This window comes from Kogia breviceps, chromosome 19 (genome assembly GCF_026419965.1).
Source record: "Kogia breviceps isolate mKogBre1 chromosome 19, mKogBre1 haplotype 1, whole genome shotgun sequence".
Lineage (NCBI taxonomy): Eukaryota > Metazoa > Chordata > Mammalia > Artiodactyla > Physeteridae > Kogia > Kogia breviceps.
The window spans coordinates 42,464,825-42,492,729 of record NC_081328.1 but is presented as its reverse complement, the minus strand read 5'-3'; the positions used below and the strand labels follow the sequence as shown (position 1 = coordinate 42,492,729).

General features: G+C 37.4%; 2 protein-coding genes across 2 annotated transcripts in view; both read right to left on the bottom strand.

Moving 5' to 3' along the window:
• Positions 1–11,936, bottom strand: part of EFCAB3 (EF-hand calcium binding domain 3) — a 40,540-nt gene extending 28,604 nt beyond the window's left edge. The window contains exons 1-3 of the mRNA XM_067020480.1: positions 11,900–11,936; positions 9,682–9,786; positions 493–583 (exon numbers count right to left, since the gene is read on the bottom strand). Of these exons, the coding sequence (XP_066876581.1) occupies positions 493–583; positions 9,682–9,688 (98 nt within the window). The 5' untranslated portion in view covers positions 9,689–9,786; positions 11,900–11,936. The remainder of the gene's footprint in view (positions 1–492; positions 584–9,681; positions 9,787–11,899) is intronic.
• Positions 11,937–12,644: 708 nt separating this feature from the next.
• Positions 12,645–27,905, bottom strand: part of EFCAB13 (EF-hand calcium binding domain 13) — a 70,322-nt gene continuing 55,061 nt past the window's right edge. The window contains 5 exon segments of the mRNA XM_067020473.1: positions 12,645–12,724; positions 21,427–21,531; positions 22,225–22,278; positions 22,582–22,686; positions 23,355–23,429. Coding sequence (XP_066876574.1) covers positions 21,455–21,531; positions 22,225–22,278; positions 22,582–22,686; positions 23,355–23,429 — 311 coding nt within the window. The 3' untranslated portion in view covers positions 12,645–12,724; positions 21,427–21,454.

Below are 27,905 nucleotides of genomic sequence, written 5' to 3'. Positions count from 1 at the left end.
TCCCAATTTTAGCTCAAGGTTAGTCATAGCTAACTTATCAGATTTCATTTTACCGGCCAGTTTTGAGCTACATACTCTTTCTCTATATTCTGATGCTTCTGGGTTTGATCCTCTAAGTTTATTCTCCTTTAAACTGGCACTTGAAATGTCTTAATGTGTAACTGACAACTCCTTTAGCCTTCTGACAACTTTCTTCTTCTGGGGTATTCTGTCCCCTCACACAAAAATAGCCTCTCATTTGGGAGAATAGGAAGGAGAACTCTTTGTTTCTCTAATGAAAAAGTATATATATATATATATATCTTTCTTTTCATAAAAAAACTTTATCTTCAATTCAGATGTTTTGTTTTATAATTAACTTTATCACAGAATAGATATTTGAAGAACATTCTAACTTGTTTCATTATAGCCTTTATGAGTATTTAATATATTCATCACCTTAATAATTCTTTATCTTAATATACTGATCACCTTAATAAATTCATTACTTACCTCTTGCCATGGAAGTTAGGTACTTTTGTAGAAGGATTCAGTTTAAGTCTTGCTTTAATATCAGTAACTGCCATGTGGCCAGTAACTCTGTCTGGAATTCAGAAGATACAGTTAAGGATCAAATCAGAGATTAATGTGTTTATATTCTTTTACAACTTTCCCAGCTCGACACCTGGAGTTTGAAGTCCATGGCCTCATGAAATGAAAATATGTGCAAATGCAAGTTAGAGGTATGTGCAAAGTTGGGAGGCCATGTGGACGGGTCCCTTTACTATCCCAAGATCTCTAAGCGAAACTTCTTGCCATTGCTCCTCCTGCAAATAGTATCATTCTGATCCTATATAAAAATAAATGGTAAAGCATTCTGCAGATATGTAGAAAAAGTTATTTAAAGACAAACTTTATTTTTAAAATGTGTTTTTCATCTCATAATTGACAGAGAATAAAATGTTATAGCATTTGCAAAATATTTATCTAATTGTTTATATCTTGGATAGCTGCCTGGTAGTAAGTACATTTTCCCAGATTTTCCTTCTGGGAGGTCCACCCCTGCCCTATCAGTTCTTATGAACTCACTGGTCTTTTTAAAAAATAAGGATAGGGGTGGGATATAATGCTGTTTTGCTACCTTAGATGCCCCTGAATGGACTATTAACCACTAAGGACTCCCTAGTCCTTCCTTTCTACTTCTGCATAGTTTAAGAATCAGAACCTATGGACCAGAAGCTGGGTTGGTAGGGCTTCTCCCTTTTATTGTTGGTCTTATCTCTCTAATTATCTTTTTTTAATATACATTTACTTATTTATATATATATGTATTTATTTTTGGCTGCATTGGGTCTTCGTTGCTGCGCGCGGGCTTTCTCTAGTTGCAGTGAGCAGGGGCTACTCTTTGTTGCAGTGCACGGGCTTCTCATGGCGGTGGCTTCTCTAGTTGTGGCGCACTGGCTCAGTAGTTATGGCGCACAAGCTCAGTAGTTGTGGCTCGTGGGCTCTAGAGCACAGGCTAAGTAGTTGTGGCTCATGGGCTCAGTAGTTATGGCACGCGGGCTCAGTAGTTGTGGCTCACAGGCTCTAGAGCGCAGGCTCAGTAGTTGTGGCACACGGGCTTAGTTGCTCTGCAGCATGTGGGATCTTCCCGGCCCAGGGATCGAACCCGTGTCTCCTGCACTGGCAGGAGGGTTCTTAATCACTGTGCCACCAGGGAAGTCCTCTAATTATCTTTTTAAAATATAGAGTGTATTAAGTAGTTCACTGACAAGAGAACTGGGTTGCTGACTTAGGAACAGCGGACAATCATACACTATTAAACCATGAAGAAAAAGTCTCTGAATGTTTGGTTAGAGTTCAGTCAATTTTCCTAAGTCTTTACCTCAGACTCTGGAACACTGTTGCTTTTAAACAACTCAATTACATGTGCTCAAAATCTGGAAACCTACCACAGAGCTAGGAACTCTGGAGAGGCTCGACAATGTAGGCAGTTGAAAGGTGCTGTGAAATCATCCTCATGGCTCAAAATAATCATTACTTTAAAAAACTACCTTCAATCTCTCACTGAGATGATAGATTTAAAAAAAAAGGACTCCTTGTAGATTCCTACAAAATCTGGATACTTACCTACTTCGAAGTGGTGCTACTTTACAACTTCTGGGCTTCAGTCAGATCAAGAATCCAATAAAGGGTTTGTTTCATCACACAACTGTGACCTCATTCACTTCTCAGGTTCAGGTCCAGGTAAGAATGACCCACAAGCTCCTTCCAGCTTTAGAGTAACTGTGATTTCAATGTGGTTCATTTGGCACCCTCAGTGTATGTGTGGGTATGAGTTACAGAATCAGAATATTTTGACACTGATTGGATTTGGGGGAAGGGGAAGTTTTTTTAAAAATTCTGTATTAATATATTTTCATGTTAAACATTGGTGAATTGAAAGTTGTTGAAGTAAAAAATTTTTCCCTTGGTTGAATGCTGATTAGGAACCATTTCATTGTTTACATCCAGAAAGAGGGAAAAATAAAACTCTCACAGGTTTTAGTCTATAGTGTTATCGAAAAGAGTGACTTTAAAAGAGCAATTAAGGAAAGTATTATGATTGTTTTAATCAGAAATTTTCAAGATCTGACAGGTCTCATGGTATTTAAATCTTCTAAGCACAGAAGTTAGGAGTGTCTCTAGTCTTCATGATGGCTAAGCACAGATACCTCTGGCAGCAAAGGCTTAGCTTGAGCCCCCCGGGTTGTTTCAGGCTTCACTTGTTAGCTGCAATTCTAGAGATTTTCTATTCCTGCTCTGGGGGATTTATTTATTATGTGCATAATTTGACTTTTCCCTAGTCTGTCCAAACTTGGTATATTACCTTTCATTCTGGCTCGGGATACAGAGGAAAGAAAGGGAAGGTTTAATTTACAAATTAAACAAATATTTAATTAGGGCCTACTATGTTAGGGGCTACCAAGACTTAAAATGAAGTTAATGACCACCATTCTACTTTCTGTTTCTATGAATTTGACTGCCCTAGGAACCTCATATAAGTAGAATCATACAGTATTTGTGACTTGCATATTTCACTTAGCATAGTGTCCTCAAGGTTCATCCATGTTGTATCATGTATCAGAATTTCCTTCCTTTTTAAGGATGAATAATATTGCATTATATGTACCACATTTTACTTATTTATCTGTTGATGGACACTTGGGTTGCTTCCACCTTTTGGCTATCATAAATAATGTTGCTGTGACACATTGGTGTACAAATATCTCTTCAAGACCCTGCTTTCAATCTTTTGAATATACACCAGAAGTGGAATTGCTGGATCACATGGTAATTCTATTTTTAATGTTTTGAAGAAATATTGTTTTCCATAGTGGCCGCCATTTTACATTCCAACCAACAGTGCATATGAGTTCTAATTTCTACACATCCTTACCAATACTTGTTGTTTTCTGTTTGATAGTAGCCACCCTGATGGGTATGAGGTGATGTATCATTGTGGTTTTGATTTGCATTTTCCTAATGATTAGTGATTTTGAGTGTCTTTTTATAAGCTTGTTGGTTATTGTATATCTACTGTAGAAACATGTCTATTCAAGTCTATTGCCCACTTCTTATCACTTGTTGTTTTTGTTGTTATTGAGTTATGGGAGTTCTTTATATATTCTGGATATTAATCCCTTATTAGATATGTGATTTGCAAATGTTTCCTTTCTGTAAGTTGCCTTTTCACTCTGTTGATTGTGTTCTTTGTTACCTATGCTTTTGGTGTCACTTCCAAGAAATCATTGCCAAACCCAATGTCATGAAGCTTTTCTCCTATGTTTTCTTCTAAGAGTTTTAGGTTTTGTGTGTAGGGAGAAGTGGAATTTTAACATGTAGCATGTAGCTCCTAGGGAAGAGTAGTCTAGAGTGAAAGAAGAGCAAAAGCACGTAGAGTAATCATGGGAGCTTAGGAGACAAGGAATTGTTCAAGACTGCATGAAGTGAGATAATGGGAGCAAAAAAGATTAGGTATTTGGGCTAGGGTTGGTTATTAGAACAGAGATTGCAAATTTGATCCCCATACAAGTTTTATTTGGCTTAAATAACATTAAAATTTTTTTTGAATTTAATAAATGAAAACATGGGTAATTTAAAAGTTATCAGTTTATGACTTCTGAAAAGCCCAAAGATCAGAGAACACATGGCCCACATTCCCTTCACCCTTTTAACTGGAACCCAAGGTTTCCTGATTGCCACAGTCTCCCTCATTTTTTCTAGTCTCTTATACCCAGCATGTCACTCATTTAACATGTTTTTTAAAAAAATAAACTTATTTATTTATTTATTTATTGGCTGTGTTGGGTCTTCGTTGCTGCACGCGGGGTCTCTCTAGTTGCAGTGAGTGGGGGCTACTCTTTACTGTGGTGCATGGGCTTCTAATTGTCGTGGCTTCTCTTGTTGCAGAGCATGGGCTCTAGGTGCGCAGGCTTCAGTAGTTGGGGCACGTGGGCTCAGTAGTTGTGGCTTGCGGGCTCTAGAGCTCAGGCTCAGTAGTTGTGGCGCATGGGCTTAGCTGCTCTGTGGCATGTGGGATCTTCCCCGGCCAGGGCTCAAACCCGTGCCCCCTGCATTGGCAGGCAGATTCTCAACTAGTGCATCACCAGAGAAGCCCTTAACATGGTTTTTGTGGATACATATACATCTTGATTGTTAAGCTAAGGGAGTCTAGACTTTATTAGCATTGGGGAATTCTGAAGATATTTAAGTAGGGATGTTGCATAAATATAGCTGTTTTCTCTAGGAATTAATTCAACCATATCAATCTAAGAATCGCCTAGGCTCATATTCCCTTCTGATTTTATGAAGAATAAAAAGGAGGTGACTATTAGATGAGGGAGAATATCTAGTATTAGGCTTCTTCCTATGTAGTACTGTTCACCAAAGGAGTAAGGAGCTTTATGGGAAAAGGTTGTGTCTCAATGTGATTTATAATTTGTGGACTCTGAAAACCTAACATTTCAGGGTAATTCATCCTGTATAGTTAAAGATATATGAGCCTTAAGGAGAAGAGAATCTCACCAGTTACTTCAGTTACCAGACCAATGGGAACTGGATTTTTCAGGGGGAAAAAAAAAGTAGCTACCTCCCTCTTAGAGATGCTGCCCCTGTAGGCGAATCAGGCTTTACAGGCATATGCCCTTCACTTCTCTCCCTGGCTCTTTTGCTTTCACTAAGTGTGTAAGTACCTTGAGGTCAGAAGCTTAATATTCTATTTTCCCAACATTGGCTCTGTCCATTGAACATAGGTAGTCAGTGAATGACTAGGGAAAGGCAAGATGTTCCTTCCTTTTGGGGCAGAGATTTTGTGCTTCACCATTTCTCCCTCCTCTTAGGCTTTTCTCAAACTCCATCACCCAGAAATCATCAGGGTATGGAAGCATGAAGGAACTGACTATTATTTCCCACTTCAAGTCTGGTAACCTGGGTAGGCAAAATTCTCTGGATTGGCTGAATCCTGATGAGCCCCAGTTCCTCTCTTGTTCCCTCCTGACTAGTGTAGATTAATGATGGAGATATTTGCAGAAATTAGAAGGCTTACTCCTGGGACTTCCCTGGTGGTCCAGTGGGTAAGACTCCATGCTCCCAACGCAGGGGGCCTGGGTTCGATCCCTGGTTGGGGAATGAGAGCCTGCATGCATGCTGCAACTAAGAGTCTGCATGCCACAACTAAGAGTCCGCATGCTGCAACTAAGAAGTCCGCATGCCACAACGAAGATGCCATGTGCCGCACTAAGACCCGGTGCAGTCAAAAATAAATAAATAAATTTTAAAAAAGAAGGCTTACTCCTCTTTACACAATACCATTTAAGTTATTATGCATGCAAACCAACTACTTATAATTTTTAAATTTAGTGTACACCAACATGGATGGTTTTTGGAGCAGCAACTATGTAAATGTACAGCAAAAACCCCTTACTCCCATATACCACCCAACCAAGTCAGGGAGAGCAAGGATGTGAGAGGGCTCACAAAGTCACATATAGAGGCAATAAGAGGAGAAGCTAGAGAAATATGTGGCAACCACTTGCTCATCCTCGTTGATTTTTTTCTTGAGAGTCAATCCAGAATGTCAGAAAATTTTCCTGGCATCAACTTAATAGCAAGTTATAATAATAGATTGCTTAACCCATGTTCTGCAGATCACTAAATACTCGTATTTTTAATATCTCCTCTTTATATATTTGAATCCATATGGATTTCACTTAGTTTCTTCACTAGTTCAACACATATAAGAGCATTTAACCAGTCTCTTATTCATTCATCTGTTCATCTTAGGTAATGATAATTCCATCTTTCCAGGCCTATGCTCCATCCTCTGTTGGAGCCAAAACACTTGGAACATGCTTCAATCCTCTTCTTTTGTGTTCTACATCTAATCCAATTCATCCATTTCATAAGTACATTTTTAGTGCCTATTATGTTCTCGGCCCTGGGATATCTATCAGGAGATACTACTGATTCCATCTTCAAAATATATATGTAACTCAACCACTCTCACCACCTCCACCTCTACTACCTGCTCTGGGTTACTGCAAAGACCTCTTAGCTGGTCTCCCTGCTTCTGCTCTTGCTGTATCCACCCCTGCCAAGTCTCTTCTACACAGGAACCAGGACAGTCCTTTAAAAACAAGTCAGATCATATCCTATCTCTGTTCAAATCCTCATTTTCCTGTTACTCAGGAAAAAACCCCAATCTTTACAATAGCCTTCAGGGTTTATATGATCAGCTACTCCCCACACCTGCACCACCCCCTTCCCCCAAACGGAACATCTCATTGCACAACCCTGGAATTGCACGTGCATAGCTTATGTGGCTCAATGTGGTGGTCCCGACCCCTACCTCTATGACCTTATCTCTTCCTACATTGCCCCCGCTCACTCTGTTCAGCCACAATGGCCTCTTTACTTTTTCTCAAATATTATGAGCATGCTCTTGTATAAGGGCTTTTGCACTTGCTCTTCCCTCTGCATGGAGTGTGCTTGCTCCAGATTTCTGCTCCCTGGTCTCCTTAGCTTTTTGCTTAAATGCCCTTTATCAGTGAGTCTTTTCTTTTTTCTTTTTTGCGGTACGCGGGCCTCTCACTGTTGTGGCCTCTCCCGCTGCAGAGCACAGGCTCCGGACGCACAGGCTCGGTGGCCATAGCTCACGGGCCCAGCCGCTCTGCGTGCGGCATGTGGGATCTTCCCGGACCGGGGCATGAACCCGTGTCCCCTGCATCGGCAGGCGGATTCTCAACCACTGCGCCACCAGGGAAGCCCCTTAAGTTATTTTAAAATTCTTCTTTTTGAAACACAATGAGGCTTTCAGAGACACATCAATTTTTTTTTTATCATACTCACTGAAAAACACTGGTGCAGAGAGCAAATTAAAATTACTTAAGAATGAAGTACAGACTGAGGTTGTGTGTGTGTTGGGGGTAAGAGGGCAGAAGACAAGTTTTACTTGCCTCTACTGATCAATTTCATGTTATAATTTTCAAACCTTCCATTCATTCTTTTGTATGTAAGTACAGAACATAGTATTCTGGCCCTGGGAAAATTATTTTAGACATAAATGTGATAAGAGGCCTGCAAACAAAAAGTACTGAGATTATGTATTAAATTTTAGAAGCATCCAAAAGAGATGTGCCAATATTTGGAAGATCTATATAACTCAGTGAACCAATATTTTCCAAATGACTGAAGTATAATGTTACAAAATCTTGGTAAAAGATGAAAGTGTAAGATAGACAAACAGATTTTAATGTAAACAAGTATGAAAATTTCATTGATATGGTTTCTGATCCCATATTGCAACTAAACTTTAAGAAGATACCATTTGTTGGGTTTTGGGTTAATTTAATATCAAAGAAGAACATCCACAATTATCTGAAAAGACTATTAAAATACTCCTTGCTTTGCCAGTTACATACACCTGTGTGAGGCCAGATTGTTTTTATATACTTCAACCAAAACAACATATTACAATAGATTTAGTGTAGAAGGAGATATGAGAAATCAGCCAGACATTAAAGTGATTATAAATATGTAAAACAATGCTAAATTTTTTGTTTATTTTGGAAAACTGTTATTTTTCAAAAAATATGTACTTAATTTAACATGTAATGGATTTATTATATTTTAAAATGAATTAATAAAAATTAAAATGTCAATTTCTAATACAACTAATATTAATAGATGGATATAATGCACAAAAAGAGAAGAGCTCTTTAGCACCCTCAATAAAAATTTAAGAGTATAAATCACAGATGTAGAAAACAGACTTATGGTTACCAGGGGGGAATGGGGGGGATAAACTGGAAGATTGGGATTGAGATATACACACTTCTATATATAAAGTAGATAACTAATAAGAACCTACTCAATACTCTGCAATGACCTATATGGGAAAAGAATCTAAAAAAAAGTGGACATATGTATATGTATAACTGATTCACTTTGCTGTATACCTGAAACTAACACAACATTGTAAATCAACTATACTCCAATAAAAATTATTAAAAAGTTAAAAAAAATTAAGAATGTGAAGAAGTTCTGAGACTCAAAATTTAGAGCCACTGCACTAGAGGGTACACACCACAATAAGCAAGACTCAGGTTGCTTTTTTGTTGCCTAGTCTAACTTCAGTGTATATTTATCACTTAGCTCAGGAGATCCTCATCCTCAAACCTTGCTGGCTCTCTTGTATTTTTGCATTTTCCTCTAGATTGTAAGCACCTCTGAGGGCAGACATCATGTCTCTGTTCCCCCTGTACCCTAAACAGTCTCAGTTTCTGGTAAATACATTGCACAGAAATAGTACAAACAGTTGCCAAGTAAATAGAGCAATACAACATAACACTGACATATTGTTGGTACTCAGTAAATATCTGCTGAATGAATGAATAAAAGAAAGAAACATATTTAAAACTCATGACCTTCATCCCTGAATAACGAAGCCTTGCTCTGGTAAAAGATATTCTTTCTAGTCCTCGGGGTTCCATGCTATTATAAAGAAACTTGAAACCAGCCCTCATGCCAATCAAGATTCTTGGTGATCTGCTTCCTCTGGTGAAGAATGAAGAGACTACTCCCCTCCTTTTTTTCAGTCTGGGTCCTTTCAACTCAGCCCTGATACCATCTCAGTTATACTGTTTTAAAAATATGGTCAGTCTATATCCTTATGTATATAACTTTATACCATCTTTTTCTACTCCTTTTCTTTTCTCTTACCCTCTCTCATCACTTTCTCTTATCTTTCTTCCTTATCTTACTCAGTTTGCTGATACCTTGTATCCAAATGTCCTGTAATTACTTCAGTTATGTCCTAAAAATTATTTTTCTCTTCGTTTTGTTTTCAACTGTTTCTCCCCCTCCACCCCCTTATTTGTTCTGTGGCAATCATATGAACCATAAATCTCTGGTTCACACTTTTATTCTCTCCCTCCCTTTCACTTACCACATCAAATCGGTCTTCCCCATGTATCACCAGTGTGGGTCCCTAAATAAGACCCTTATTATCTAGACCTTATAAGGCTCTATCATCTGGACTTCAGCAGCAGCCTCTAAATTGTATCTCTGCTTCCAGTTTTCTCTTCCAAACATGTCTTTCCTCACTGCTTTCAGAGTGAGATGAGTCATTGTCTACAGGATAAAGATGTCTTAAAGGCTCACCAGTCATTGGTAGGTGGGTCTGCAGGTCCTGAATTTCATTTGCTTCGAGTCTGAACGCAGCGTTTTGTAGAACATTTCTTAGGTCACTGACACTAACCTTTCCTCCTTAATAAAAACAAGAGAAAGTAGATAAGAATGTCACAAAATGAAAAATTCAGGCTGTCAACCCCTACCTAGAAATGAAAGCACAAAGAAGATTTACAGCAAGTTGTGTGGAGTCAGAAACAAAATATGATCCCATAACTAACTTCTGGGAGTAGCTTATATTGGGGAGGAAAAAAGAAAGAGTTTGGCAACTCTGGTAAATTAGGCAAAGACAACAACCAAATCATGTCATTCTGGTCTAAGATTTGAAACTTCCTACAGTAACAATAAATTACCTTCTTAATGTAATTCATACATAAAGAAAAACTAGTTAATGAGGCAGACTTTCTAAATACAAAATGACAAGAAGAAATCACAGAAGGAATGACTGCTATGAACACATAAAAATGAAAAATGTCTGTATATCAAAATACAACATAATGGACAGAAAGTAAATTGGTGGTTGCCTAGGTCTGGGAGAGTTACAGGGCATGAGGAGTGACCACTAACTGGTACAGAGTTTCTTTTTGGTGATGAAAATGTTTTAAATTGATTGTAGTGATGGTTGTACAACTCTGTTACTATACTAAAAAACATCGAATTGTACATTTTAAATGGCTGAATTGTATGGTATGTGAATTATATTTCAATAAAGCTGTTGTTAAAAAATACAACATAATAAAATAAAAATGCACATAACCAACTGGAAAAATATTTACTACAGATATAACAATGTACCAATATCTTTATAAAGAACATTCAAATTAATAGGAAAAATGCAAAGATGCCATAGGATAATGTTCAGGAGGCCAGACAAATAATTAAAAGATTGAAAGACATAATGATATAAAATCATTTTCAACTTCATCGATAACAAAATAATATAGATTCCATTTTTCATCTGTCAAATTACCAAGGGTCAAAAAATGTGAAAATAATATACTGTGGCCAGTACATAATGGTAATGGGTACTCTTGTTCATTTATATACAACAAAGCCTTAAACGTGTTAAGATCCTTTGACCTAGTAATTCTAGTTGGAAAACGAAAGTATGTGACTTTGTGGGACATTCCTGGCAGTCCAGTGGTAAAGAATCTGCCTTCCAATGCAGGGGGCCCAGGTTTCAACCCTGGTCAGTGAACTAAGATCCCCCATGCCGCAGGGCAACTAAGCCTGCACACCACAACTACTGAGCTCGCGTGCCTCAACAAGAGAGCCCACACTCCCTGGAGCCCCTGTGCCACAACGAGAGAGAAGCCTGCACGCCTCAACAAAGAGACCGCACCGTTAACTAAGACCTGACACAGCCAAAAAAAATACAGAAAATAAATAAAATAGAAAAAGAAAAAAAAAGAAAGTGACTTTAATGATGAATCAATATTTATGTATAAATATCACAGATGTATAAAAACAAAACATTGAAGACTACCTAAATGTTCAATAAGAAAAGAATGATTAAGTAAATTATAATACAACCCAATTATATAGTCTTTAAAAATGATGTTGACAAAGAATTTTTAAATGATATAGTGAAATTCTTACACAAATTTTAAGATTAAGTGTAGGATATATAAAATACACAGTGGTTTTATAAACAACACAGAAAAAAAGAAGAGAGAGAACTACACATGACCAGTGAACAACCCAGGGGTTTGGGGCACAAATCCTCTGCAGCAGAACATCTGTGTATAACTTCACAGTTGGCTCTCCATATATGCAGTTCTGCATCCTCAGATTCAACCAAGTGCAGATCATGTAGTACTGTAGTATGTATGTATGCATGTATTTATGTATGTATGTATTTATTAACATCTTCAATATTGGAGTATAATTGCTTTACAATGGTGTGTTAGTTTCTTTTAAAAATCCACATATAAGTGAACCCATGCAGTTCAAACCCGTTTTTCAAGGGTCAACTCTATAATAAAAAAACTACTATTACTTGGGATTATGGGTAATTACATTTTTTCTGCATGCTACTCTATATATTCCAGATTATTCTCAAATACACAGCATAGAGTAGACACTTGAGTATTTGTTGAATAAATGCATCAATTTCTGATTATTTATATAATCAGTAAAAACAATTACAACAATCTCAGATTTTATAGTCCTTATCCTTTTTTCCACTCACCTTTGAAAGATTTCACACCTTCCAGTAATTCTTTCTCAAACACTTTTTTATCAGCTGTAAAAAAAGACACTACTGAGTATTTGACAATTCGTAAGGATCAGTGTTTACCTTCAGAAAGGGAAAACTTAGAAATTCATCACAATTCATTCTCAATGAAATGAAAGGTATTTAGAAAATGCAGTGTGGTCTGTCACTGGACAGAATACAAGGTTATTGTTAATGGCATCCTACTGTGATGAAATACACATAGCTTTTTCTTTCCCATTTTCTCCTAATTTGGCTACATTTTTTCTTTCTTCATTTTCCTACCCTCTGCCCCTTTTCCTTTTTCTAGCTTAGACTTTAGATTTCTCCCAAAGGGACAAAAGAATGTGTTTGTCCTATGATGGGACTTCTGACTGAAGAGGTTTTGGTTTCCTAAACTAAAATCTAAATGAACAAGATTTCAAAAAAGTGTTAGGATTGAATCTTTAAAAAATATTTTTAATTGACATAAAATGTTCCAAATGTTAGAATTTCTTATACAAAACCCTACAACTAATCTTCCCTGAAGTTTTCTTTAGGAGGGCAGGAATTTGAGGAAACATGGTCCCCACAGTCAAGGTACCTGCCCTTACAGAGTTTAGTATAGTGCTATGTACACAACAGAGCTTCAATAAATGTTTGTTGAAGGAATACACTTTTAGACTTCAGTGAAATAGAACACATTTAAATGCTTACCAGAAACTGGAAGAGTTTTAATAATCTTTTTGTGTTTCTGATTTGTGATCTCTATTCCCATATTTCTAAGAACATTTTTCAGGTCCTCAGTATGAATCTTCTCTCCTTCAGAAAGGGAAACATGTGTACATATAAAACATCCTCCCTAGGTGCAGGGGGAAGAACAAGGCATAATGAAGGCTTGTTTTGCTATTCAGAATCAAGGAGGGGAGTCAGAAGTTTTTCTTTTAACCTAAGTAAAGAGAAACTCTTATAGTGATAAGACAATAACATGTATAATAAGTAAAATAGGGATTGTATAATCTCGGTAATTTAGATGCTGTTTGGTGGAAAATATAAATAATCCAGTCACTAATATAATAGCTGTATTATTTTCTTTCTTTTCTCTTCTTCCTTCTCCATCCCCTCCTCTGTGCCTCCCTCTTCTTCACCTTCCTCTTCTTCTGTTGCCTGAATTATAGGACTAGTTTTTATTTATTTATTTATTTATTTAATTTATTTTTTGGCTGTGCTGGGTCTTTGTTTCTGTGCGTGGGCTTTCTCTAGTTGCGGTGAGTGGGGGCCTCCCTTCATCACGGTGCACGGGCCTCTCACTGTTGCGGCCTCTCTTGTTTCAGAGCACAAGCTACAGACATGCGTGCTCAGTAGTTGTGGCTCACAGGCCTCGTTGCTCTGTGGCACGTGGGATCTTCCCAGACCAGGGCTCGAACCTGTGTCCCCTGCATTGGCAGGCAGATTCTCAACCACTGTGCCACCAGGGAAGCCCCTATAGGACTAGTTTTAATAATGACAATAAAAGCTGGCTCCTTGTAAAAATTTTCACCTTGAGTGAAGTTATGTTTATATAATTACACTGTAAGCTGGACATATGTTGTAGGGAGACAGATTTGAAGCACTGCATATTTTAAATCCATTAAAGAGAAAAGCAAGCATAGAAAACATAAGAACAAGAAATTGAGAAAAAGGCTAATCTGAAAAAGAACTAAAACAGTATCTAGAAATAAAAATATAATTATTGAAATTAAAATTCCAATGGACAAATACAGATACAGTTGTAGAGAGAATTAGTGAACTGGAAGAGAGATTTGAGAAATTCTAAAAATAGGACAAAGATATAAATAAAGGGAAAATATGAGAAAAGATATGAAGAACATAATAAGAAGGTCCAACATACATATAATAGGATTTTCCAAAAGTGAGAAAAGAGAAAAGAGGGGTGAGGCAATATTTGAAACATAAGGGCTGAGGGTTTTCAAGACTTGATGAAAGGCATGAATGTTCAGTTTCAGGAAACACAAGTTCCAAGAAGGAAAAATGAAAAGAAGTGTACACTTGGCTACATAATGAGAACTTCAAAGACAGAGATAATCTTATAAGTTACAAGAGAAAAAGGGATTAAGTATAAATAAGCAATGAAGACTTATAGTTGATTTTTTTAACAGCAAAAATGAGGCCAGAAAACAGTGCATATGAGCCTATCTATCTGTCTGTTTATCTATCTATCTATGTATTTTCTTCTCTTTTTCCCCCTTTTTAATTTAATGCAAATTTTATTATAGGCTAACTTTACAGGTTAGTGTTTAGGTAACAGAATGTTCAAATGGGGCTGCAAGTAAATCTGGGAAGTAATTAACGTAACCCAGAGATAGTATGACTGTCTCTCAGAGATAGATGGTTGGAACTTTGATTCTTCTTTTTCTGGAGAGAGACTGAAGACAATCTTTGTTTGTGTGAAGGATAGTTGCATCTTATTAGTTGGAAATTCAGAGGTTTTTGGTTTTTTGTTTGTTTGTTTTTTGTTATATGGAAGTTAAGTTCAAATATATGTAGAAGAGTCTGCAACTGAGTAGCCAAAAGGGTAGACTGTTCCAGTTATTTAGTTATTAACTCTCAGCTCCAATCCTACCCTTCTATACTCTGCTTTGTGGGACTCTAAATCACATTTCTGTTTTGCCAGCTGGCTCAATATTAAATTCTGCCAATAGAGGATGCTAGAGAGAGAGTCTGAAAGGCTGGCAGATGAAGGTCCTTCCTGAAGCAGTAGGTGAATCCATTTTTCAATTTTTCAACCTTGTGCAACCAGTTTCATTACACTCTTTTCAGAGATAGTAGCTGCACATGTCAGAATTATAAGGTAAAATGACAGTCTACACATATAGACTTAGTTAAACCATGATTCAAGGATGAATGTAAAATAGATATTTTCAGACAAAGACTGACTCTTGTTGAAATTACTAACAATTTACTTAAGGAAGAATAAAACTGAACCCCCAAAAGAGTAGAAGTAAGAAACAATGGTGAGCAAAGAAAGTGATAAGCATGTTTAAATTTTGTGGAAGACTGAATTTAAATTGCTCTACTCTTGCTTTTAATATACTCACTTGGTAAAACCCCAAGTTAAACAGAAATGTCTGCTTATTCTTTGCCTGCAGCCATGTAGCTGAACTAGATCTGAAGTTAACTATGCTGACTGTTCTCACTTTAAATTGATGACCGTGAACCTCAAGTGGGTCCTTATTTCTGTTGGGCAATTACACTATACTTTGCTAGTCCATTAACTTTCCCACTCTTCTTATTGACTACTACACATCACTTCTGTTTCAAACCATCACTTCCTCCTCTTCTATTTAATCACAACTTCTTTTATCTTTTTATTTTAAAAAATCCTTCTCTTATACCACTTTCACTAATTTACTTACCCCTACATTCCATTTCTTTGCTCCTTTTTGCAGCAAAATTCCTCAGATAGTCACACTGTGGCTCTTTGTTTTTTGTTTTTTTTGCCACACTTCAGCCTCATGGGATCTTAGTTCCCTGACCAGGGATTGAATTCGAGCCCTGACAGTGAAAGTGCTGAGTCCTAACCACTGGACCACCAGGGAATTCCCTATTCATACTGTTTCTAAATCCTATCTTCCCATTTTCTCTTCAACTCCCTCCAGTAAGGCTTCTTTCCACCCTCACCACCTGCAACTTCTCTTTCTGATATCACCAGTGACCTCCATGTGGCTATATGCAATGGTCAATTCTCAGTTCTTGTCTTACTTGATCTATCAGCAGCATTTGACTATGTTGACTTGCCCTCCTACCTGATACTTACAGCAGAGGCTGTAGATGCACTGATCATATCTCTTTAACCTTTACCATTTCAATGCATGCTAGCTCAACTTTCAATTGTTAGTATCTCTTTGTCTGAAGGATTTCTTTGTGTATATTACAAAATGATCACCACAGTAAGTCTAATTAACATCCATCACAGTGACTCCTTTTAAAATTTATCCAGAATCCAACTACTTTTTTTTCTGGCCATGCTGTGTGGCATGCAGGGATATTATTCATTTATTTTTAAAACATCTTTATTGGAGTATAATTGCTTTACAATGGTGTTAGTTTCTGCTTTATAACAAAGTGAATCATCTATACATATACATATATCCCCATATCTCCTCCCTCTTGCATCTCCCTCCCACTCTCCCTATTCCACCCCTCTACGTGGTCACAAAGCACCAAGCTTATCTCCCTGTGCTATGCGGCTGCTTCCCACTAGCTATCTATTTTACATTTGGTAGTGTATATATGTTCATGCCACCCTCTCACTTCGTCCCAGCTTACCCTTCCCAGTCCCCATGTCCTCAAGTCCATTCTCTACATCTGCATCTTTATTCCTGTCCTGCCCCTAGGTTCTTCATAACCTTTTTTTTTTTTTTAGATTCCATATATATGTGTTAGCATACGGTATTTGTTTTTCTCTTTCTGACTTACTTCACTCTGTATGACAGATTCTAGGTCCATCCACCTCACTACAAATAACTCAATTTTGTTTCTTTTTATTGCCGAGTAATATTCCATTGTATGTATGTGCCACATCTTCTTTATCCATTCATCTGTCGATGGACACTTAGGTTGCTTCCATGTCCTGGCTACTGTAAATAGAGCTGCAATGAACATTGTAGTACATGACTCTTTTTGAATTATGGTTTTCTCAGGGTATATGCCCAGTAGTGGGATTGCTGGGTCATATGGTAGTTCTATTTCTAGCTTTTTAAGGAAGCTCCTTACTGTTCTCCATAGTGGCCGTATCAATTTATATTCCCAGCAACAGTGCAAGAGGGTTCCCTTTTCTCCACACCCTCTCCAGCATTTATTATTTGTAGATTTTTTGATGATGGCCATTCTGACTGGTGTGAGGTGATACCTCATTGTAGTTTTGATTTGCATTTCTCTAATGATTAGTGATGTTGAGCATTCTTTCATGTGTTTGTTGGCAATCTGTATATCTTCTTTGGAGAAATGTCTATTTAGGTCTTCAGCCCATTTTTGGATTGGGTTGTTTGTTTCTTTTGATATTGAGCTGCATGAGCTGCTTGTAAATTTTGGAGATTAATCCTTTGTCAGTTGCTTTATTTGCAAATATTTTCTCCCATTCTGAGGGTTGTCTTTTCGTCTTGTTTATGGTTTCCTTTGCTGTGCATAAGCTTTTAAGTTTCATTCCCATTTGTTTATTTTTATTTCCATTTCTCTAGGAGGTGGGTCAAAAAGGATCTTGCTGTGATTTACGTCATAGTGTGCTCATGCAGGGATCTTAGTTCCCCCACCAGGGATCAAATCTGCACCCCCTGCAGTGGAAGAGTGGAGTCTTAACCACTGGACTGCCAAGCAAATCCCCATTTTTAATCAAATTTATTGCTTTCTACCTTGGTAGTAATCACCATCATCTTTAACATGGATTACTCTAAAAGTCCCTTAAATGGTTTCCCTGTTTCTACCCTTGGTTTCTTTCCTCCACTTCCTTTCATGCCTCCATCTATTCTCCACACAGAATCCAGAAAGATCTGATGAAAGATTAGGTTAGATTATAGCATGTCTCTACTCTAAACGCTGCAATGGTTTTCCATTTCTCTTAGAAGAAAAGTCTAAATCCTGGCAGGGCTTTCATGGCCCTGGCTAATCTTGTACCCATCACATCTCTCTTCTCATCTCTTGTTACTTTTTTCCTTACTTACTCAGCTTCAGCTACATTGGCCTTCTTGCTGTTCCTTGAACACCCCAGGCATGCTCCCACCTTTGGGCCTTAGTCCTTGTGCCCTTTGTCTCCAACACTCTTTTTCTAAAAGTCCCCACATGGCTAAAACCCTTACCTCCTCAGGTATTTGCTCAAATGTCACCTCCTTAAGGAGGCCTGATTATCTGTTTAAGACCACAACTGCTCCTTTCCCCAACATACCTTGCTCTCCCAGTCTCCTTTACTCTGGTCTACTTTTCTTTTTTTTTTTCTATAGAATTTACCACTTCCTAACATACTATATAATGCACTTATTTATTATGTTTATTGTTTACTGCTTGTTTCCCCTGCTAGAATGTAAGCTCTATGGGGGCAGTGATATATGTTCTGTTTACTGATGTAGGCTAAATGCCTAGAACAATGTCTGGCATGTAGTAAGGTGATGAATTAATAGTTAAATGAATGAATAAAGGGAGGAAACATTATTGTGTTAAAAATATAGTTCCATATAAAACTTTAAGACCACATAATAATTGTAAAATCTCATTCACCTGTAATATTTTTAACTTCATCCATCAACACATTTAATTCAATTTTCTCATTATCTTTTTTTTTTTTTTTTGGTATGCGGGCCTCTCACTGTTGTGGCCTCTCCCGTTGCGGAGCACAGGCTCCGGACGCGCAGGCTCAGTGGCCATGGCTCACGGGCCCAGCCGCTCCGCAGCATGTGGGATCTTCCCGGACTGGGGCACGAACCCGTGTCCCCTGCATCGGCAGGCGGTCTCTCAACCACTGTGCCACTAGGGAAGCCCCTCTCATTATCTTTAAGATAAAAGAAATCAAGAAGATTTTTAGAAAAATGATATAAAATCCTTAAATTGTGAAATAGAATCCCCAAATTCAATTACTTGAAAACATTTCCCTATTATTTTTTCATGTAAGAGACTCATAAATTTAATTAAAATAGTTTCTGCATTTTACTCTATCAAAATCCACACAGCACAGTGCACAAGCAAGGTTTAAAGTACTCTCCTTTCCTTTGAGGCACTCTATTATTTATTATGTTAGTCTTTCTCAGGCAGGTGTTTGAAACTTATTGAGAATTTAAAAATTTTGTTTAAAAATGATGTCTCCATTTTGCCAGTGCTGACTTTACCACTGGGCTTATGATCACCTTGGCACCAAGCGATCTCCTTAAAGGACAGACTGTTGGTATGTGAGTCTGGTGCTCGTAGGTTGCCAACACGATCAGCATCATGTTGACGTATTTGGTTAAATTTCCAGGTGTGATGACAAAATTTTTGTTTTGCAGTACCCATTCTCAATTGAAAGACTTTTTCACAGATCATTAACTTAGTTTCTTTAGTCAGTATTTCTCTAATTTAAGTCTGAAGCTACTGGAGATCAATGGATGCATTTTAAGGAGTTTATAAAACTGCAAGTTTGAGAAACACTGAACTGGAATGTTAAGATAGTAGTTAAAAGATGCTGATACTCTAATAGGCAATATTCAGTCTGGAACATTAAAGCTGCCTATGGACATACTCACTCTCCGCTCATGACTTGGTCAAGAGACCAATCTATCACTGCTCAGATGTGTTCATACTCTTGTATTATTATTTTTTTAAATTAATGTTGTCAGACACATTTTTAAAAATATTTATTTATTTATTTATATTTATTTTGGCTGCACCAGGTCTTAGTTGCAGCAGGCAGGCTCTTAGTTGTGGCATGCAGACTTTTAGTTGCAGCATGCATATGGGACTTAGTTCCCCCACCAGGGATTGAACCCAGGCCCCCTGCATTGGCAGCGTGGAATCTTACCCACTGGACCACAGGGAATTCCCTTGTATTATTTTTAATACTCCTCAGATTGTAAGTTCCCCCGAGGGTGAGATACCAGGAATCACTTTGTGTTCCTACTGTTACCTAGGTATTAGTTTAATGGTTTGTACAAGATTGATGCTCCATAAATGTTTATTAAGTAATAAAATTCTAGCAAAATGCAAGCATATTATATAGAATGAATTAGCTTTAAAACTAGTATATATTCCATGTTCTTAGATGCGGAATTTATCTTTGCTTGTTCTTTTTCAATGTGTTTTCAATTATGATAATTTTTGTTTGTTTGTTTGTTTTGTTTATGGCAGCTTTATTCATAATTGCCAAAATTTGGAAGCAACCAAGATGCTTTTCAGTAGGTGAATAGATTAAAAGAAAAACCAAACTGGTACATTCACACAATGGAATATTACTCAGTGCTAATTTACGATCATCTTTTATTGGTATTCTTCTATTGTATTTTATTATTACTAATATGAATATATTATATTATAACATTTAAATAAAATAAGGAAGAACCTTTATTGGATTTAAGTTTGTGCTTGTAAAGGACAGACGCCATCATGTCCTTTACTTTGTATGTCTCTAATTAGCTCCACTGAGGCCTGTTGGGCCCCTGAAAGAGTTTACCATCCTATCTCAGATGATTCCTCAGATATACAAGGTAGTCCACAAGAATGAGATTAATATCTTTACACTTTAAATCACTGTGCTAGTATCTTTTATCATATTTCAGGATATTAGGAAAACTGGGTAACCCAAAATATCTACATTTATTGCATTGGTAGATTTAAAAAGTTATGAAAGGGTTTAAAAAACCAGAAATAATGTCATTTTTGGAAAAACTGCTTACCTCTTATTAAGGCAAAGGCCCCAAAGGCCTAGAACAGTGCCTGACACATCATAGGCGGTCAATTAAAGTTTTTCTTTTTTTTAAACATCTTTAAGAATGAAAGAATGAAAGGTACTGGGGAGAGCGATGGGGGAGGGGCACTGTAGGGGTGGGGGGAAAGAGGTTTTTGTGGGATTATATGAAATTATGTGTGTGAAACTTTTGAAAACTGTAAAGCACTACAGAATTTAAAAAATCTTTCATTAAGTAAAAAAAAAGAAAGAAAAAAGAATGAAGGTACTATTAATTTGGAAAAACCCAGATTCATTGACTTGCATCAATTTTCCATCTTTACTACTTCCTCAGGGGGCAAGTGTCCCTCAAAATTTCCTGATAAAATTTTCTCAGTTCTACTAGCATGAGAACAGTCTTATATATGCCAAATTTAATTAATCCAGTTGGTAACTTCACTATACATCTTCTTAAGTTCATTAACTCTGTAGTCCATGGCAGTATAGCAGAGTGGTTAAGAGACAGTTTCTGGAGCCAGATTGCCTGTCCACCACTTACTAGCTTTCTGACTTTAGGTAAGCTACTTGTTTTCTCTGTGCCTTAGTTTCCTGATATGTAAATTTAGGGTTAAAATGGAACTTACCTTATAGAGTTGTTTGGAAGATTAAATAAGATGATATATGTAAAATGCTTAGAACAGTGCCTTGCACATGTCAGGACTATGTAAGTGTTGGTCATTGCTGCTTAATGCTGGATTAGCAGTAGGGACACTGGATCATATGATTTTGTGAGTTCTTAATGCTCTGAAATCTGCAAAATCTCTAGTCTAATAAATCCTCCATATTCTTTTAAAAATAAACAAAATCCTAAAGATTACAGTCTTGAGTATTCTCATTAGACCTTGGCATTTCCTATGGAGAGTGACACTTGCCATCTATATTTGGCAGCATTCTTGGTGATCCTTCCCAAGTGATAGCTATTTGGCTTCAGCTATGGTGAAGGCCTCACTCTTTCTTTTTCTTCTTTTCATATACATCCTATCTTTAGTCTTTCCGGCCCTGATACTGGCCTCATGTGCAAAGTTTTGCTAAGGGGTATATTGATATTCAAAACTCTCACCATCAACTGGTAGGCGGTCCTTCAGTTCCTAGATTTCTTTCTCCTTGAGGTCAATTCCCATGTTTTTAATGAAAGTGTCCACCTTATCTGAAGATACCTTTGTCCCTTAGGAAAGAAAGGGGTAGATATGAGAAATATTTGTAATGATGTAAAGACTGGGTCATTGTAGCTCATGCCTAGGCATCAATACTGTATAGAGAATAAAGAGCAAAGAACAAACTGTTCAAGTAAATATGGTTTGGTGTCTAAGTCAGGAATTCCTAACCCTGATCTCTGGGATTTGGAAAACTTTTAAGAGATGAAAGTGAGGGGTTAGAGGTATGTGTTAAGTCATGGCAAAGACTAAAATCAGCCTTTATAAGTGTGTCTGCATAGTAGGATTTGAAACTTGCTAAATTAATGGAGAACTATCCATCCATCCATCCATCCATCCATCCATCCAATCCATGGATTTACACTACCATAATCCTATACATTTAATAACATATGTTTCTAGGTGCTATCTCTGGAAATTGACTGAAAGGGGCCCAGTAATCTGAATGCTAAATTCTGCCCCCCCTCCCAGTGACTCTGATATACAACTTTATTTGGGAACCACTGCTTTTGGGCTTACTGTAGTTAAAACAATTTTTGGTGACTGTAGAGTACCTAAAGCTTATAAAGAATAGATACTGAGTAAATAATTGGGACAGCAGGATTAATAATCTGAAATATGTAAAATAGAAAGAGTTTTTGAAAATAAGAACAAAGCTCCATGACCTCAGTTTTAATTGCCTTTTCATCATACTTCTCACTCACCTTTAAGAGACTTCAATTCTTTCATCAATCTGTTCATATACACCTTTCTTTTGGCTGCAAGAAAGGGAAAAATTTAAGTCTCAGACAGCAGTGCAGATATTTAAAAATAGAATAAAACATGCATAATTTTAGAAACATAAAGACTTAAATGTTTTATTCTAGACATTTATATTATTTCACTTAAAAGAATAAAACTCAGGAACAGAAACAGCTCTCAATTTGGTGAAATCATTTTGATGGGGAAGGGGTGCATGAAAGATTCCTTAAATAGGAAGTATTAGTCACCTGTCTGTATACTCAAGTTTCCTTGAAGGCCACTGTGACCGTTTTCCCCACTGTGATATTTTTAATGCTCACCATCAACTGGAAGATTGTTCAGTAATTCCATGCCTTTATCTTCTGTGAGCTCTATCCCCATATTTTGCAGAAAAATTTCCAGGTCACTAGTATCAACCTTCTCACCTTTAAAAAGTAAAACATGGTAATGGTTGAAAATTTGAAGAACAATGATTCTTTATTATTAAAAAAATGTCTGCATGGCATTTGTTGATTAAGCAATGAAGTAAACCTGGCAAGAATGCAAGCTATTGCTAAGATGTAAACTTAGAGATTTTTGGCTAAAACGATGATCAAAGTTAGGCTGTGAGTCAGTAGATGGAAACATTCATCAGAGTGAGGGAATACATCAATAAGGAAAACACTGCTATTAAAATATAATTTTGTGCACACATTAAAATCTTGGTTTTTTTAGAGTCTTCTTAATCACATATCATAGAACTATACCGGGCTTTTCTCCAGGGCCCTCTTTCTTAACCCAGCCTGGCTCTCTGTCACATCTCAAAGATTTTGTGGCCTTGTCGTCCTCTGTTCTTAGCAGCTACCATCACCCAGTATATTTTTTGGCAGTTAGAAAGTTAGATGCAGTCTTCCAAGCTCGCCTCTTTTTTTGTCCCAGGAAAACGAGCGCATAGAGATTTTTTATTTTTAGTGTTTTAATGCAAAGTGGTAGAGTGAAATAGACAGGGATCACCAAACTATCACAAGCATGGGTAAAGCATAAGCTAACAAGTTTGTTTGGTAACTAATTTGGTTTTTGGTTCCTGGTTACGAGGGTGGAAAGCCCCACTTACCCTTGCCCCCTGTAACTGTTTCCCCATCTTCTTGTAGGATGGCTATGTGGAAACTTTCCTTCACATGGCTCTTCTCTTTAGTTTGAAGATACAGTTTAGCAACAAAACAACAAAATGGTAATTGTGTGAGGTGAAGGATGTGTCAACTAAACTTATTGTGGTAAAAATACATGTATCAAATCATCACAGTGTATACCTTAACCTTAAACAATGTTATGTATCAACTACAGCTCAATAAACCTAGAAAAAAAAAAAAAGAGATGAAGTTTAGGCAGACAATTTGGACATCCTAATCATTTCCACTTCCTGCAAAAGAAAACTCTGCAGTGCTACTATTGGTAGGAGAGTATCTGGGGAGTTAGCGAACTTCTGTACAAGGGCCTGGGAGGAAATGTTCACAAGGGTTGTTTTCCCCAAGCTGCTTCAGAACACTTTTGTGAAGCCTTGGACCACAGGAGTTCTAATATTCCCCTGTAACCAGACAAAGGAATGACTCTTCAGACACACAGAACATCTTACCAGTCTGCTAACTTGATCAGGCTTTTGACAGACATGGGCCTTCTGCCTCAAGGTTATTATTCTAACCATATCTTTTATTTGTATTATTTCCACTCTCTAAAATGTAAGCACCTCAAAAATTTCTACTCTCTCTCTAATCTATTCTGTGTTTTATCACTCAAATTTTTCTTTCCATTGCTAGCTTTCTTTTCCACCCTTCCTATAGTGCCCTCTTGGACTTTGAATTTCTCAGTTATCATCAGTCTCTTTGCAGACTCTTACTTTCTTTCTTAACTGAACTTCGCCTCCTCCTAATAGACTTTTCTATTATTATTTTTAAATTTAAAATTTTTATTTATTTATTTATTTATTTTTAAAGAAAGCTACTCATTATTCTATATCCCATTGCCTTAGGGCTTGGCATTCTCCTAGATTCCAATTGCTGCTTTCCAACAATACTCAAACCTTTCCTCTTTTGAGATTTATGGCTTTCTTTTTATTGTCACTTATTGACTTGGTCATTTCAGGAGCTTGTCCTATTACTCACAGTCTTCTCTGCACTCAAACTCCTGGCATCATTACAGGGAATTCCAGTCTTTATTTGGATAGCTCGTTCAACAACCTATCCTCCAAATCTCTGACCTCCTTATCCTCAATGACTTATCTTGTAAATTCTATACTAGTTAACCATCATGGACATACCCAGGACTTTGTCATCACCTAGAAGTGCTTTAACTCTAAAATCTTAAATTCTAACAGCCTGCTTCTGGCCAGAGCCTCATATTGTTCCACTTCTTTTATTTCCTAACTCCTACCACACACATTATAATTTCTATAGAGAACTACCGTACGATCCAGCAATCCCACTACTGGGCATATACCCTGAGAAAACCGTAATTCAAAAAGAGTCATGGGGCTTCCCTGGTGGTGCAGTGGTTGAGAATCCGCCTGCTGATGCAGGGGACACGGGTTCGTGCCCCGGTCGGGGAAGATCCCACATGCCGCGGAGCGGCTAGGCCCGTGAGCCATGGCCGCTAAGCCTGCTAGTCCAGAGCCTGTGCTCCACAACGGGAGAGGCCACAACAGTGAGAGGCCCGCGTACCGCAAAAAAAAAAAAAAAAGAGTCATGTACCACAATGTTCATTGCAGCTCTATTTACAGTAGCCAGGACATGGAAGCAACCTAAGTGTCCATCGACAGATGAATGGATAAAGAAGATGTGGCACATACATACAATGGAATACTACTCAGCCATAAAAAGAAACAAAAGTGAGTTATTTGTAGTGAGGTGTATGGACCTAGAGTCTGTCATACAGAGTGAAGTCAGAAAAAGAAAAACAAATAACATATGCTAACACATATATATGGAATCTAAAAAAAAAAGGTTATGAAGAACCTAGGGGCAGGACAGGAATAAAGATGCAGATCATCTTTATAGATGATCTGTAGAGAATGGACTTGAGGACACAGGGAGGGGGAAGGGTAAGCTGGGACAAAGAGAGAGAGTGGCATGGACATATATACACTACCAAATGTAAAACAGATAGCTAGTGGGAAGCAGCCACATAGCACAGGGAGCAGCTTGGTGCTTTGTGACCACGTAGAGGGGTGGGTTTGGGAGGGTGGGAGGGAGACGCAAGAGGGAGGGGATATGGGGATATATGTATATGTATAGCTGATTCTCTTTGTTATAAAGTAGAAACTAACACACCACTGTAAAGCAATTATACTCCAATAAAGATGTTAAACAATAAAAAATAAATAAAATAAGCTACAAGGATATATTGTACAACACAGGGAATATGGCCAATATTTAATAATAACTATAAATGGAGTATAAGCTTTAAAAATTGTGAATCATTATATGGCACACATGTAACATATTTTGTACATCAACTATATTTCAATTAAAAATTTTAAAAAGAAAAAAAAATCTCTATAGAGACTTTCATTCCCCCTCTCACTTTTCTCCAAGTTCATAATTTCCATCATAACGTCATTTCCCTCCCTATCCGCCCACACTTGACTGCTTAGCCACTCTCTCAACTACACCTTCCATGTCTTTATGTCATTCTTTTGGCACATCAGCCTTGAGAAACTTCTAACTTGGTCCAGCTGAAGAATATCATAATCATGTGAAAAGTTGCCATTACTTATTTATGATATCTGACCTTGTTTGACTCTTGGCGCTTCTCAGCAATGCTTTCATATATTCCTTTAGTTCTTATCCTCTGTCAAAGTTACCTGAAACCAGCAATACTTTTTTTGAAGTTCCCTACCGCACTGCTGTGTCTTTTCTTTTAGTTGATGGTTCTGTTTTCCATTTTACAGAGAAAATTGAAGCTTTTAGGTAAACTCCTCTGAATTTAACCCCACATTTACATAGGTTCTCTATATCTGTATCCTTCCTAACTTGAGGTCTGCTTGACTCAGAAAAAAGAGGTGGCTTCAGATTCTTACTCATATATTCAACTGCCTGGGGTTCAATTTCCCGCAGATGTCTCACAGGAACCCTAAACTCAATATGACCAAAATGAAAACTATATCTTTACTTCTAAGCCTGTATTGCTGAATTCTTTGTGTTGGTAAATGTCACTATCACCTACCCAGCTCAGAAACTAAGGCGTCATCGTTCACCTCATCCTTTTGCTCTATCTCCATACCTGATTAGTAACCAAATCCTATAGATTCTATATCTGTAACATCTCTTATATATGTTCCTTCCTTTCAAGTCTCATAGATAATGGTTTAGTTCTGCCCTTTATTGTCTTTTGCCTGGACAGTTACAATTTGCTTCTTAACTAGTCTCCCTGACTCTATTCTTACACACACCTCTTCATCCACCATTTATACTGCTGCTTGAGAAATCTTTCTCATTTGCAAGTCTAATCACATAGTCCCCTGTCTAAAATCCTGGAATGACTCCCCACTCTGCACAGAATGAAATTCATACTCTTTTATTTGGTATTCAAGGTCCTCCATGATTTGTCCCCTATATTAGTCACCTAATGTTGCTGTAACAAATTACTGAAAGCTTGGTGACCTAAAACAATACGGATTTTTTTTTCTTATACGGTTCTGGAGGTCAGAGGCGTGAAGTCAGTTTCATTGGGCTAAAGTCAAGGTGTCAGCAGGCCTGGTTCTTTCAGGAGGCTCTAGAGGGAGACTCTGTTCCCTTGCCTTTCCCATTTCTAGAGGCCACTTACTTTCCTTGGCTCATGACCCTTCTTCCACCTTCAAAGTCAGCAGTGTAGCATCTTGCTTCCACTGTTGCATTGCCTTCTACTTTTTCTGTCATCAAATTTCACTTTGCTTCCGTCTTCTAAGTATATTTGTGATTACATTTAGGGTCAACTGGATAATTTCTCCATCTCAAGATCCTTAAGCACATTTCCTCATATATGCCTTTTGCCAGATAAGGTAACATTCACAAGTTCTGCCCGTCCTACTCTGTCTGACAAAACTGACTCACCCTTCAAGGATAAGCTCATGTGTTGCCCATACTATTAAAGCATTCATCAGTTTCTCTTCCTCATGTGCAAGTGACTATTCTACTCTTCCTTTACTTTGTACAGGTTTTAAACATAGCACCTATAACATTTTATTGCATTTATTTGTCTTTTCCTTGTTCCAACTACATAAGCTCCTGGAAGGTTGGTTTTTATAGATGCATACTTGAAATGTAGTAGATACTCAATAATGAGTTAATAAAAACCTAACCCACCTGTAAAAAGGTTTCCTTTATCCATTACCACACTCACTTCAACCTTCCCCTCATGTGTAAGAGAAGACAGAATTTTATGCATAAAGACAATAATAAAGAAAAAAGGAAGACAGATATAAAAGTCATACACTGAAGAAAAACATAAAATTCAGCAAATTTTTATGATTTGCTTTAGAGTTTTATCCTATTTTCATTCTAAATGGAAAATGTGGAAAGACAAAACTCTGATTATAAAAAAGGATACTTAACTCACAGTTCTAACTTCATTTTTATTCTATTAAGATAAACTCTGCATAGTAGAATGCTGGGCTGACATTTAAAAAGTCACC